General features: G+C 44.4%; 1 protein-coding gene across 7 annotated transcripts in view; it reads right to left on the minus strand.

Annotated features, from left to right (window-relative positions):
- Positions 1-2,047: 2,047 nt before the first annotated feature.
- trak1a (trafficking protein, kinesin binding 1a) overlaps positions 2,048-12,355 on the minus strand; it is a 50,423-nt gene continuing 40,115 nt past the window's right edge. For 4 of the 7 annotated variants that reach the window (XM_029259930.1, XM_029259926.1, XM_029259928.1 and 1 more), the window contains 10 exons: positions 12,218-12,296; positions 11,395-11,525; positions 11,187-11,261; positions 10,956-11,093; positions 10,502-10,578; positions 9,873-10,112; positions 8,816-9,129; positions 7,379-7,762; positions 5,090-5,192; positions 2,048-3,498 (listed from right to left, as the gene is read on the minus strand). In XM_029259930.1, coding sequence (XP_029115763.1) covers positions 2,739-3,498; positions 5,090-5,192; positions 7,379-7,762; positions 8,816-9,129; positions 9,873-10,112; positions 10,502-10,578; positions 10,956-11,093; positions 11,187-11,261; positions 11,395-11,525; positions 12,218-12,296 — 2,301 coding nt within the window. In that variant the 3' untranslated portion in view covers positions 2,048-2,738. The remainder of the gene's footprint in view (positions 3,499-5,089; positions 5,193-7,378; positions 7,763-8,815; positions 9,130-9,872; positions 10,113-10,501; positions 10,579-10,955; positions 11,094-11,186; positions 11,262-11,394; positions 11,526-12,217; positions 12,297-12,355) is intronic. The other 3 variants (XM_029259927.1, XM_029259931.1, XM_029259925.1) reach the window with 2 other exon arrangements.

Raw genomic sequence — 12,355 nt, forward strand, 5'->3', positions numbered from 1 at the left:
TGGAAATGGAGTTTGTGGATATCAACCAAAAAACTTAAGGAATAAATGTAATCAGCTGCTGATTTCAAAATGCTTTAATGTTATATCATTTATTTTCCAAAAAATCATGCTTGTGTTGACAGTACCAGTTTGACTACAGAGATTCGTTGTGCAATATAACACGAAAGATATTATGTGAGCTAAAGTTTACTGTATGGAAAGGTTATCCCATGAAGATGGGGAAAACATGATCAGAAAACAAAGGACATATTTCATAGATTGTAACTTCAAATTCTGTTGTCACTGCCTGTTTGGGAAATAATTATGCAATCAAATAATGATGAATCTATAACAATCACGTCTCTCTCTGAAATGGAGCTCTATCAAACAAATATATAAAACTAAGGCTGCGCTTAAATTTACCAAAAATCATTTGACAATATCTAAACTAATTTTAAATGCAGAGGACCCATAGTGACTTCATGTCCGCAGATTATAGTACCTTACGTAATTCAACTCTTACACTAAGGCTTATATAATTTTCAAATTGCTTTAAGTACAGTTTACCTTATAAAGGGGAAGAGCTACTTAACTTGAGCACCTGTTATTTCATTTCGCAAAGTGGTAAAAGGCAAAACCCAACATAAAACCCTCAAGTTCTTGTTTTACCAACCCTTTGACAATTTTTGTAATTGTAATGTTTATTTTACTTTCAAATCATTTTTTTTTTCTTTGAGAGTTGTAAATTAGACCCATTATTGCTTAGCCTATTGTTTTCTTTGACCTCACCATCACCACTACACTTTAATAACTACCTACAACAATAGAAGGAAATCATTTCAAGATGGGCAATCACTGAGTAATCTTTTGGTTTATTTAATAAAAAAAAAAAAAAAAAAAAAAAAAAGAACAGAGCCATTCCAGCCTGTGACTCACAGCCCATAGTTAAGAAATCTTTTCAGAGCATATGTTTGGATGGCTCCCTGCAAGGTGTATAGCCACAAAGTCACAGCTGGGCTCAACTGTCCTGTAACCATCTGGTTTCTTTGCAGGTTTCAGTTTTTATTTTTGGAATAATAGTGGAAGTATTGTTTCTAATTTTTCTTTGAGGTGGAACTGCCCATTCTCAGGCAGGTAACACTGTTTGCACATAGTCAAGAAAAAGACAAGTCATATCAATCATTTTATTGGTAACCTTTCCTCCAAAGAACTGCCATTTGAAATTCCCGATAATACAGCTGAACACTTGGTACCAGTGTCTGACTTATTTCAGGTTTAGTTCTTCATATTCTAGTAAATTTTAAAAAATTTAAACATAACTAAATTCATTGCATACTTACCATTAACAATGTACAAGTTACTCGCTTCCCTTTGTAGTGAAATGCAGTAAAACACAAGGTTTAAATCATTGTACACAGTCATGGACATGTGGTATTAAATACATTCAAAGGAGATATTCAAGTCACAAACAATAAGTGCACATACATACCACCAGCTGCTGAATCTCTGGCTTACCAAAACACAGGCATAATGAATAGGCTTTTTTCTGCATGATAATACATGCAGTCTCATTACATGTGCTTTTGTCAAAATATAAAAGTAAGATGTAGTATTAGGTTCACTTCATTTAGACCCAGGTTAAAATATATATAACACTTGTATTAGACTTTCAGTGGCACTGCATTGGGGTCCAAAAGACCGCATAAATGTCAGTCAGAGGAGGGAGGGGAAAGAAGAGAAGAAAAAAAAAAAAAAAAAAAAAATTCAGGCACTGTGTTAGTTCTGTCCTAATTTGAAACACTGTTCAGAATGGCTTTAAAAAAAAATAAAAGTTCAGTCATTAAATGCATTCCATTCTGCCTCTAATGATTCATGAGTATTTTTTCCACAAAAGCCAACAAAGACCTCTATCAACTCACACTGGTTGATATGGAAAATAAAGAAATGTGATTTTCTTTGATTATGAAAATGAGTTCAAGTCTTTCATATCTTCATTATTATAAGTTCTTTACACCTGTTTACATACCACACACACAGTATAAATTACATTGGTCTGCCTCCCAAAAAAAAAAAGCAGCTTGTGTTTCAGTTCAAACCTTATTCATCCACCGCAAACTTTCCTGCTCCATTTGGACACAGCTTTGGGTGAGCATCACGACACAGGGTGACAAACCTAAGGTCTGCTTAAAAAAAAAAAAAAAAAGTGTGCATATCAGAAATGATACCTTAGCCTGGACTGTTACTGCATGGCCTAACCCCTAGAGTCACATTAAGGTGCATTAACCATTCATTCATTGTCCCAGTGCTTGTTGCTCATTGGTTGCAAAGATCAGTGCACAGTGATGTAGGACACAGCTGCGGTGGGTGAGGAGGAGAGCCTTTTCCCCAAGGAATGAAACAGAATACACAAGCGTCTCTACAGGACAAGCCCTGGGAACAAAAGTGCTTTTTAACAGGCATTCACCTAATCTCGTGACGCCCCCTGCTGGAGGTTCTGCTACAGAACCATGTTGCTTACAGTATTCTGGAGCACACCTCAAGAGCACCTCCAAAAAAAGTCTTGTAAATTTACAAGTTCAAAGGAAAGAACACAAATTTGGACAAAACATGGTACTGTACACTGCGTGAGTGAAAGTTTTATACAAAGAAAAAAAAAAAGCTGTACAAAGGGATTCACTTTGAGGCACGTCGTTGATTTGTCGATGGACTAACTAGTCTGTACACGTAGGGGAAGGTGAACAGCAAGCAGCCCCTGTCTGTCATTGGAGGCCAGTCTGTTTAGGCAGCTTGGCATCTAGAAGCAGGTTGGGACTCTGAGGCCCCGGGCCCTTCATCGCCATGCTGGCCCCCACCATGGCCGGGTAGCTGCGATTACGGCGGATGCCGGCATTGATGGCAGGCAGGCCGCCGATGGCACTGGTCACCGCAGGTGGTCCGAAGGGAGGGCCGTGTCGGCGGAGCTCCAGTATGGGAGCGGAGCCTGCGGCACCGGAGCCGTCCGGTGGGGCCACACTGAAGCGCTTCAGCTTGTCCACGAGCTTCAGGTTGTGCACACTGACGTCAGTCTGGCTCTCGCCGTCCGAGCGGCCCCCAGCCTCCGCCTGCACCTCTTTCAGGATGGAGCTGGCCGGCCGGGAGACCAGGAAGTTCTCATAGGGAGTACAGGAGCTGCGGAACTCGAAGGAGCCTGTGGGGGTGGCAGGTGAGGCCTGGGGTTGGCTGGTGGGCGAGTTGGGAGGCGTGGACGGGAGGATTTCCAGCGACCTGGCAGCTCCCTCCGCAGGCAGACCGCCGGCATCTGCCCGGTCCCAGCTCTGCGGGTTGTAGACGGCTGCCGAGATGCCCCGCTCCTGCAGGAGACGCACCAGACCCAGGGAGGTGCTCGTGGTCTTGGTAGAGTCTCTGAGGTTGGTGAAGGACTCAGCCAGGCTGAGACGGCGTGGAGTGCATGGGGTGGAGCTCGGTGTGGACTTGATGCTGTTGGTCATGACACACGTGGCCATGGGGCCAGGGTTCAGGCTGAGGGAGGAATACAAATAAACACATTTACTGTCACTCACCATATTTAAAGAAACTGAGTATTCTACCTTTCTTGTAGGAGGAAGCCGTCGAATCTGGGAAAAAACAAATATTCCGAACACAAGTGCTTGTGTGTTTTGGTGAGGAACGCTCGGAGAATGCGAAAGCACGTGCAACAAAACAAAACAAGTCATCCAGACCTAACAAACTGTCAAGAGTTTTAATTTTTATTAATGAAGTCTTATAATTTTAATGAATTTTTGATTTAAAATTCTGGTAATTTAATACATTTTAAAATGTAAAATGAATGAATGAATTGGAAAGATTAAGTCAGCCGCCATGTCAGGAACATTATGCACAACAAATCATAAACCACAAATATCAAATCCGCAGTCAATTTATTCACTGTGCAAAGCTCATATTTGTTTTTCCTTTACATGCACACCAAACAACTGCTAGCCACAAAATAATATTAGATGAAACAGGCATTTACAAGTGAACGTCTGCTTTGAAACCTAACCACTTCACGGTACAATACTGATGGGTTTTTTTTAAATAAAATTTAACACACAAAACTTGTTAGAGGTAGTGCTCATAAGTTCTCCAAAAGGCTTTCCACACACTGGTATTAATGTCGGGCAGGAAAAGAACTGGTCATTGATAACTAATGCATCGCTGCCTGTGTAAGAGCTGAGGACAATGTCTAGTGAAGAAGACAAAGAAAGCCATGCTTTATTACTACAACAAACCCATAACGTCACATTTACATGAAGAAAGTGACAGGTAACCATTTGGATCATGTTACTGTTGAGCATTCAGTTCAAGCTCCACACACACACACACACACACACACACACACGCCGGGCTCGTTCGAGCAACTGGGGGTTAGAGTTTGGAGATGCAGGTCAGTCAGGACGCCGCAGGCAGTTACCGTGGCCAAACACTGCCATTGTCACGGTGCGCGTGTGTGTGTACACGCAGCTCACCCGCCCCGCCCTCAGCGGGCCTGCTCTAAGTCAGCCCTCAGAACAACGCGATACCGTGCAGCGGCTTCTTCTTCCTCGTCACATGACCTGGAAAGAGCCCGGCAACGGTCAGGCAGAGGAGCCCTCCCATTGGCTCGCGGACGAAAACGGATCCGCGTTTGACGGAACCGACCGATCGGCTCCTACCCAAAATTCACTTTTCAACTACTGTTCCGTACAAATCCTTAATGGCTTCTGCTCCACCTTTTCCCTTTCAACTGAAAAAGTTGAACAGTACATCGTTCTGAGATTTTATAGGCAACATAGTGCCTGGACTATATTACTACTAGAAAAGCTTCAATACCAGTGTAACAACCATTAGAATGTATTAAACATAATGCACACTTTCCTGAGTGAAACCAAGGTGGGATTTTTGATTTCCAGGGGCAATACTGTAAAATCGATCTTACTGGGGGGAGAAAAAGTGTTTCCTTCACAGTATAGATGCACCGGAACAACTTTGAACGAGCGACCGTTTCCCAGTCCGGGCAAACTTTTGTCACGCCCACCTAGCAGACCCTAGTGGACCTTCCAGTGCTGAAGCAAGGGGCTGGTCTGGCGCTCACCTGGGCGTCACTCGGGTCAGCTCGTCCGAGGGGTGCAGGATGCGACACGTGGTGAACGTGTAGGTGGAACTCGTGTGGGACATGCATTTACCAGGGAAACGCACTACGGGAAACAAAAGAGGACGAGGGAGTTTCAGTCTTCAGCACAGAGACGACGACGAATCAAATAGAGCCCATCATACTCAGAGAGAGGTTTAAAACTGCATCAAGGCTGCCTTTGACATTTACTTGTGGAATATAACTGACTATTAAACATATGACCAAATAAAAAAAATTCAATAACCTGAAAAGGTCTTCATCAAAAGAACTCGGACTAAATTTAATAACACAGATCAAATAGACTTTATTAAATTAGACTAAATAAAAATTAAGTTTATTTAATTGAGTTTTCTAAAGCCGTTTGCGTATCCCTATAGTTCGGGGGTTCACAATTATGGATTTAAATTCCGTACATTGATATAGGACAGACTAATCGTTGCCATCTCTGATGCAGTTTTAAATAGGCAGGTCTAGATTAAATGCCAAGCCACAAGGAAAGAAAGAATGACAGGTTAGTTCCCAGAGAATGACAGCACAACCGCAGCCTCATATCTGAGGAATGAACAGCATCTACCACTCTGCTAAAAATAGATCAGAATAGCTTCTAGACATTTTCTATCCTACCTGAAGCTTATTTCACTTATTGTTTATAATACTGCATATTTTCATTGCAGCATATCAACGGCACATCAACGGACAAACACTGAATGCGTTTCGTTAACCACTATGCAAGCGGCTACCCAGACTGAACAGTTGTGCGTACCGTGCCCGGCAGTGACGCACAGAAGTACTTGCCCGTGCCCGAATGACACGTGTCATTTTGCAGAAGGGCAATGACTTTATAGGCCGCATGCACTCCAGGTTCCCCTTAAATTAGGAGTGTCATGTGAGCTGGTCAGATCTGGCAAGGCCCTGGTTTTAAATAGTCTGGGGCATCTGATATGACATGTGATGCATTAATGGCTTTCAGCAAAGCACCATGACTGACATGGTACATACTGCCAGCAGGTGCTTGTGTATACATACAGTACAAGACAAATGTAACGCAAACTCAGCCCCCCCCCCAACTACATTAAAATCACCTTAGAAGCTTATTATCTGACAGAGTAAATAATTCTCAAACATCAGATTTGCTGCAACTATGACCTCAAGGCCCACAAGGCTGATGAGATCTGACTGCAGGACATTCAACTTTGGCTTTTGTTATACACTGTTGTGAAGAAAATATGCAGTTTATTGTCTGTTCTCAAAGGCCATGCATTATACATGAGGCATTTTGTCCCTCAACCTCCCCAAATGTGTCATTCTGATTGGACCAGATGCAGAAAGGAAGTATGATTCTTTATAGGCTGCGAATTCAGTATAAAAATCACAGGAGCGCGGAGGAGGACAGGATGGGAAAAATTAAATCTGAAGGTCAAAACGGATTGGAGATAATGAAACCGGACCACTGTGTGCTGAAAAGGAGAAGCTGCTTCATCAACTCCTCCCCACAATGAGATGTGGCGCCAAACACCAAGTACATGTAACTAAATATCAACGTGCAGGTTTCGTTTTTACTGAGACAAGACTTAAAGGGCCATTCATAGGCCGATATGAAATGTCTCACCACTATGAAGACCTTCAAAGAAGCCCTGAAGTGAATCTCTATTATAAATCTGTATCCGTTATCTGCTCACTTGAGCTTCTCTGATAAAGCATGTAGTTCATAATAGGAAAGAGCACAAAGTACTCAGGTCAGTGGTATGGCTCAAGAGTAGTTTGACACAGTTTGATAAAATTCCATCTTTGTACCAGTTGACACCAATTATTTTCTGTAAATGAAGACCATTTTTCAATTATGGGATACTTGCTGACATTCTCAAATAGATGGCAAAGTTATTCTAGTAGTACTGGACATAAAACTGAAAGCCTGAAGATGTACATGTTACTTTCCAGTAAGTAAGTGAAACTTCGCCAAACGATCACAAGTTTCCCCTCTTTGCTTAAGCAAAATTTTCCTTCTCAGCACATGTAGTACCACAAGAGTTTAATTTGGAAGAAATATTGAAATAAAAAAAAATGGGGTATACTCAAGATGGGACCGCAGCACACATCTGGGATGGAGTGGGGGTACAGGTGTATGTGCGCGCACGAGCATGGAGGAGCCAGGGTGGGCAGGCGGGGGGTGGTGGCACTCGGCGTCCCGTCAGACATTCCCACGCCTAGAGGAGGGTGCTCAGGATGCTCCCTCACCGGGCACCTCCTCACCAGCAGCCTGCAGCTCCGGGGGCTCCTGGGCTCTGGACAGGGCCGGAGGTGGGTTCCCAGGGACGGGCCTCTCACCTAGGGCCTCAGGGTCACCGCCAGAGGAGGCAACGGTGGTGGTGTCGTCCTCATCAACATCAGCACCGTTGGGAACGTGGTTGCTGTTGCAGGAGCGTGGCGAGGAGGTGCGGCCAGGGTTTGAGGTAGAAAGGCTTGGGAAAGAAAGGTCACCTGGCTCGTCCTCCTCAATGTCTGTGAACTGGTAGACCTCCTCCAGGTCCATCTCCAGTGGCCGGAAGCCCTTGGTGACCACACCCGGCCGCGAGTCCAGGATGCCCCCCAGGTGGGGTTGAGCCAGCTGCTGCCATTGGTGCAAGGTAACCGAGCCTTCAAACGACATTGAACAGAACAGATGTCTTATTGCAATCATACTTCCCAGCTGGAATCATGCAGTTACACAACGCAACATTCAACCCATTACATACTCTGAGCCATCTTGTGTTTTGGGATTAAATTTAATGAGTCATCACTTTAAGATTATGTACAAACTGTGGGTTTTAACTTCTTTATTCAGCCTTGCAAAAATGAAGGATGGTATACTAAAATTGAAGACCTAAGACCTTCTGTAGAAGACATTCAAAGTGGAGCTTCAATATGTCCTCTTGCAGTATGCTAGCATACTATACAAACTGAATGTACAAATCCAAAAAGGATGCAATCTTACCCCTTTGACAACCTGTAAAAGTTACCACAGCCTGAACAGAATTTACTCTGTAGAAAATGTATTATTCAGACACTGACCCTGTAACCTAGAGACACTTGTGTTTCAAGTTCTGTACAAAGCACTCAAAAGGTTAGGTACATGATCAATAGAGAGGAAAAACGCAGAAAGATGGTTAAGAAAAGTAATTTATTGAGTAATAAAAAAAATCCACAGGCTGAAGGACAGGACAAGAAAAGAAAAGCAAATGAATAAACAAAAACAATTTGGAAGTAAAGACACCAACTAAAGGATATGAAGAACAACAGAAATGACAATTGATAGAAGATGGATTCCTCATGTACCAAACCTTTGGAGCACAGGAAGGATGCATCATGCTTAACTGATTAAACAGGAAAGGTATGGATCAGCAGGACATATTAAATCACTGTCATGTGCAGAAGAGGAGCTATAAACCCCTGGTCTTCACAGTGCATTTTCATACACGTCTTGCTGCAGCAGCTTTTTGACTACTGTGGATAAACAGGCTTGAAAAGGTCAGGTCCTAGTTGAGCCTGCCCCCACTATTAAGTGCTAGGGAATCTCAAACCAGCAGCGTGGCTGTGTGCCACGGAAGTAGAAGGAGTACTGGGTGGCGAGACCACTGGCCTCGTGGTGAACAAGAGCCCAGAGCGAGTCAAGCAGGAGTAGCGGCAGGGGTCGCAGCCCACGGCGTTCACCTTCCAGCGGCTTGACGATCTGCAACTTTTCAGGGAGGTAGGAGCGGCTGCCGAAGGAGTAGACCGACAAGCCCGAGTGATGCGTTCCCAGGGACATGACGCTGTCAGTAGGTGTCAGGCTGCCGCTGCGCGACTCCCTCCCGTCGCTGCTGCTACCGCCTGCCAGCTCACGCAGCTTGCGTTCCCGCTCCTCCTCGAAGAAGCGCCGCTCGCTCAGGTAGTTCTCGCGGCGCAGCGAGAGCCTCCGCAGCGCCAGCTCCAGATCCCGAGAGCCTGGTGTGCCAGGCGTGCCAGGCTTCTTGTTGGTGTCGAGCCTGCAGGATCCGGAAACGCAACTCAAATCTCAAAAGCAACAAAGAAAGCCAGCAGATGAACACAAAAACCTTTAAAAGTGCAATACCATCTCACTTAACACTATCCTGTTCAGTTCTAACACACACAAATGAAGCCCAGAACTGCTGCTACTCCCTCCTGCTCTCATACTACGGTATCATGTGGAACAAGCTATTTAGAGCATTTGTGGGCTTTGCACGTGTGTGTGTGTGTTAACCCAGTGGGGTCAGTGCTGACAAGTGGCACCAGGAGCCTATTATTCATAGTCCAGCTGTGCAATATGCCTTGTTCTCCCCATGTTTGTTCAACTAAGCAACACTACAGGAGTGAATGGGAATTGAGGAGTTGCTGCAGCACATGTTGCTTGTTACACCACATCTTACAGTTTAAAGGCTTAATAAAAGGTCATTGTTCCGTTTTTCATCTCATAAAATGAGGGAATGGCTCAGTTTACCGTTACTGAGCAAGAATGACGAGACACAGAAACCGTTTGTCTTGAGCGGGATCGCGGTAAGCTGGAGCCTACCCCAACACAGGGCATGGGGCTGGAGGGGACACACCCAGGAATGGAAGCCAGTCCACCACAAGGGACCCCAAGCAGGACTCGAACCCCAGATCCATCAGAGAGCAGGCACAGGCCAACCCTGCTGCACCATTGCTCCCTCCACAGAATGATATTCAGCAAAACACAATGGAAAGGATCCCTGACCGAGCCCCTGCTCACCCGCCCTCAGGTGACTCCGTCTCCAGTATGATGCTCCCGGTACGGTTGTCAAGAACGATGCTGCTCACGTCCCCAGCATACAGGCTGGATCGCGGTGTGCTCGTGCAGCTGGAGCGCACCGAGTTGAAGCTAGACGACTGGTTGGAGCCAGGGATGTTCATGGGTGAAGGTCCCAGGAAGCGCTGTCGTACTGTCTGGTTGATGTTCTTCACTGTCTCAAAGACACGCCTGTGGTGCATCCTGAAGGACACACAATGATTCGCTAACGACCACTATTCTCAAAAGCTTTTAAAACCATACATTTGTTTAGCAAATGCTTTTCTCCAAAGCAACGTAAACCTCAGAGAATGAGAAGTGCATTATAATCAACCAAAAGATTCAGATATGCGATGCCCGAGTACAGACATTAGATACGTCTAATTTATGAACTCCATTGGCCAACCTTATTCATACTAGGTTTAATAAGCTGAGATTGTTTTAAATTCAATTATTCAGGCTTTAGCTCCTCACGATAAACACCTGATATTTCCGATTACAGTAAATATATGTGGTATTACTGCTGTATCAGTGGAGCTTGGATTATTTCACAAATTCCTAGAGAAAATAGCAAAAAAAGTTTTGAAACTTACTTCTGCTCCTCAACTTCTGGGTCCTCCATCTGTAGTTCCTTCCTCATAGTGCCTTCGATTTCTGCTGCTAAAGAGTCCTGCAGGCAGAACACAGGTTTGGGCTCAACAAGTTCTTCACAAAAGCTTTCATCCAGAGCGATTGGGTACCACAGAAAAACACTAAAATGATATAACCAGCTTCCACTAAAAGCAAAACAATTTTCCATTTCATTGTCTTCTACAGGGATCATTCTAGACCTCATGGAGTCAGAGACTGTGCTGCTTCAGAGTTGGAACAATAATAAAATTCACTGATGAAATCAAAGCAGTGTCAAGGTTGCCAATTGGGGTGCAATTTTAGGAGTTTCCTAAATTAAAAATGGGGCAGATTCTAATGGCCCTTTAGTCAAAGGATGTGACTCATACTGCAGTGTGGGTGGAACACCCATCTACAATGAGCTTTCTACTCACTGACCATGGGGAAGAGGCCCAATGAGTGGAAGCGGCGTGGCGTGCTCAGAGGCAGTGTCTTATTCCGCAGGTTCTTCAACTCTTCCTGAGCCTCGTGGAGCATTTCCATGCACTCGGCATACTTGTCTTCCAGCTCCCGTAACTGAAACGGAGGGTGAAACAAACGTCATTCAGGTGCAGGGAACTACCATTTAACCGCATTCCAGTTACAGTAATCACTGTGCCACCACCTTACCTCGGCAGTCAGCTGACGTTGCGCATCTTTCGCAGCTGCCAAGTGCTGGGTGAGTTCTTCATTTTCCACTGCGTACTTGAAGTAAAAGCAGAAGCTGTTAAAGAAACCTTTGGACAAGTCTTCCTACTAAAGCTACAGTATGAGGAGAAATGCATCAGTAGTTGTATTCTGGCCTTAGCCATACCCGCACACCAAAACGCTCACTCACACATTTGGTTTTCTTCTGCAGGTCCACAATCTGGGACAGGAGGTGTGTGATCTCCTCCTGTTGCCGAGATGCATCCTCGGTCTTCTTGGCCAGCTCCTCGGCGATGGATGAGATCTGGAGGTTGGCATCTCCTGCATGGGCACAGCAAGGAGGGTTAGCAAAAAAGGTCACAACTGGGATCTCAGCAGCAATGTTCCTTGTGTCTGAACTATTAATTCTCTGGTTGTGATACTGCAAAGTCAGCCATCATTACAGACCAAGCTCTGGCTTCTCTTCATACTGAAGAATTGGACTAAAAATACACCCAGATCCCAGCTTGGCCTCAACCAGAACACCTCAAAATTAAAATTTACCATCAAACACCCCTAGGGGAGGGGGGAAATTGTATAGAATAGCTACGCATTTAGAAATTTGTAAAACAGTGCCTACAGTAAACAGAACTGTGACACTGGTTTATATTGCAGTATGAAAATTCAAATGGGAACCCATTTCACCATTGTGTTCATGCAATAATGCACCATATAAAAATAGTGTATTATTGCATGTATAATGGTGAAGGTACAACAGATTGCTACCTTAAGATAATGTCAGTATTTTACATTGGAGATTGCATACTCCATATGAAATAATGTGATTTGGATTGGCATTTAGTTAAGACAGCTTATCACAATGACCATAAAAATCCAACTAAACCCATTATCACCAGTGAATTTCATGCCTGAATATTGAACAGTTGTGCTGTGAGGAAAAACTGTTGATCTTTGACAAAATGAGGCAGCTGCGTTGGTGTCCAAGTGACATGATGCACATGGAATCTACTCACTGAGCTCCTTGACACAGTCGTTCACCAGCTGCTGCTCCTTCTCCTCATACGATATCGTCTCCGTCTCCAGGTGACAGGCCTACCGGAGAAACGGTACAGATGGCAGCAAAATAAAGCTAAACCGTCACACCCATAGGC

This window comes from Scleropages formosus, chromosome 18 (assembly GCF_900964775.1).
Source record: "Scleropages formosus chromosome 18, fSclFor1.1, whole genome shotgun sequence".
NCBI classification, from domain to species: Eukaryota; Metazoa; Chordata; class Actinopteri; order Osteoglossiformes; family Osteoglossidae; genus Scleropages; species Scleropages formosus.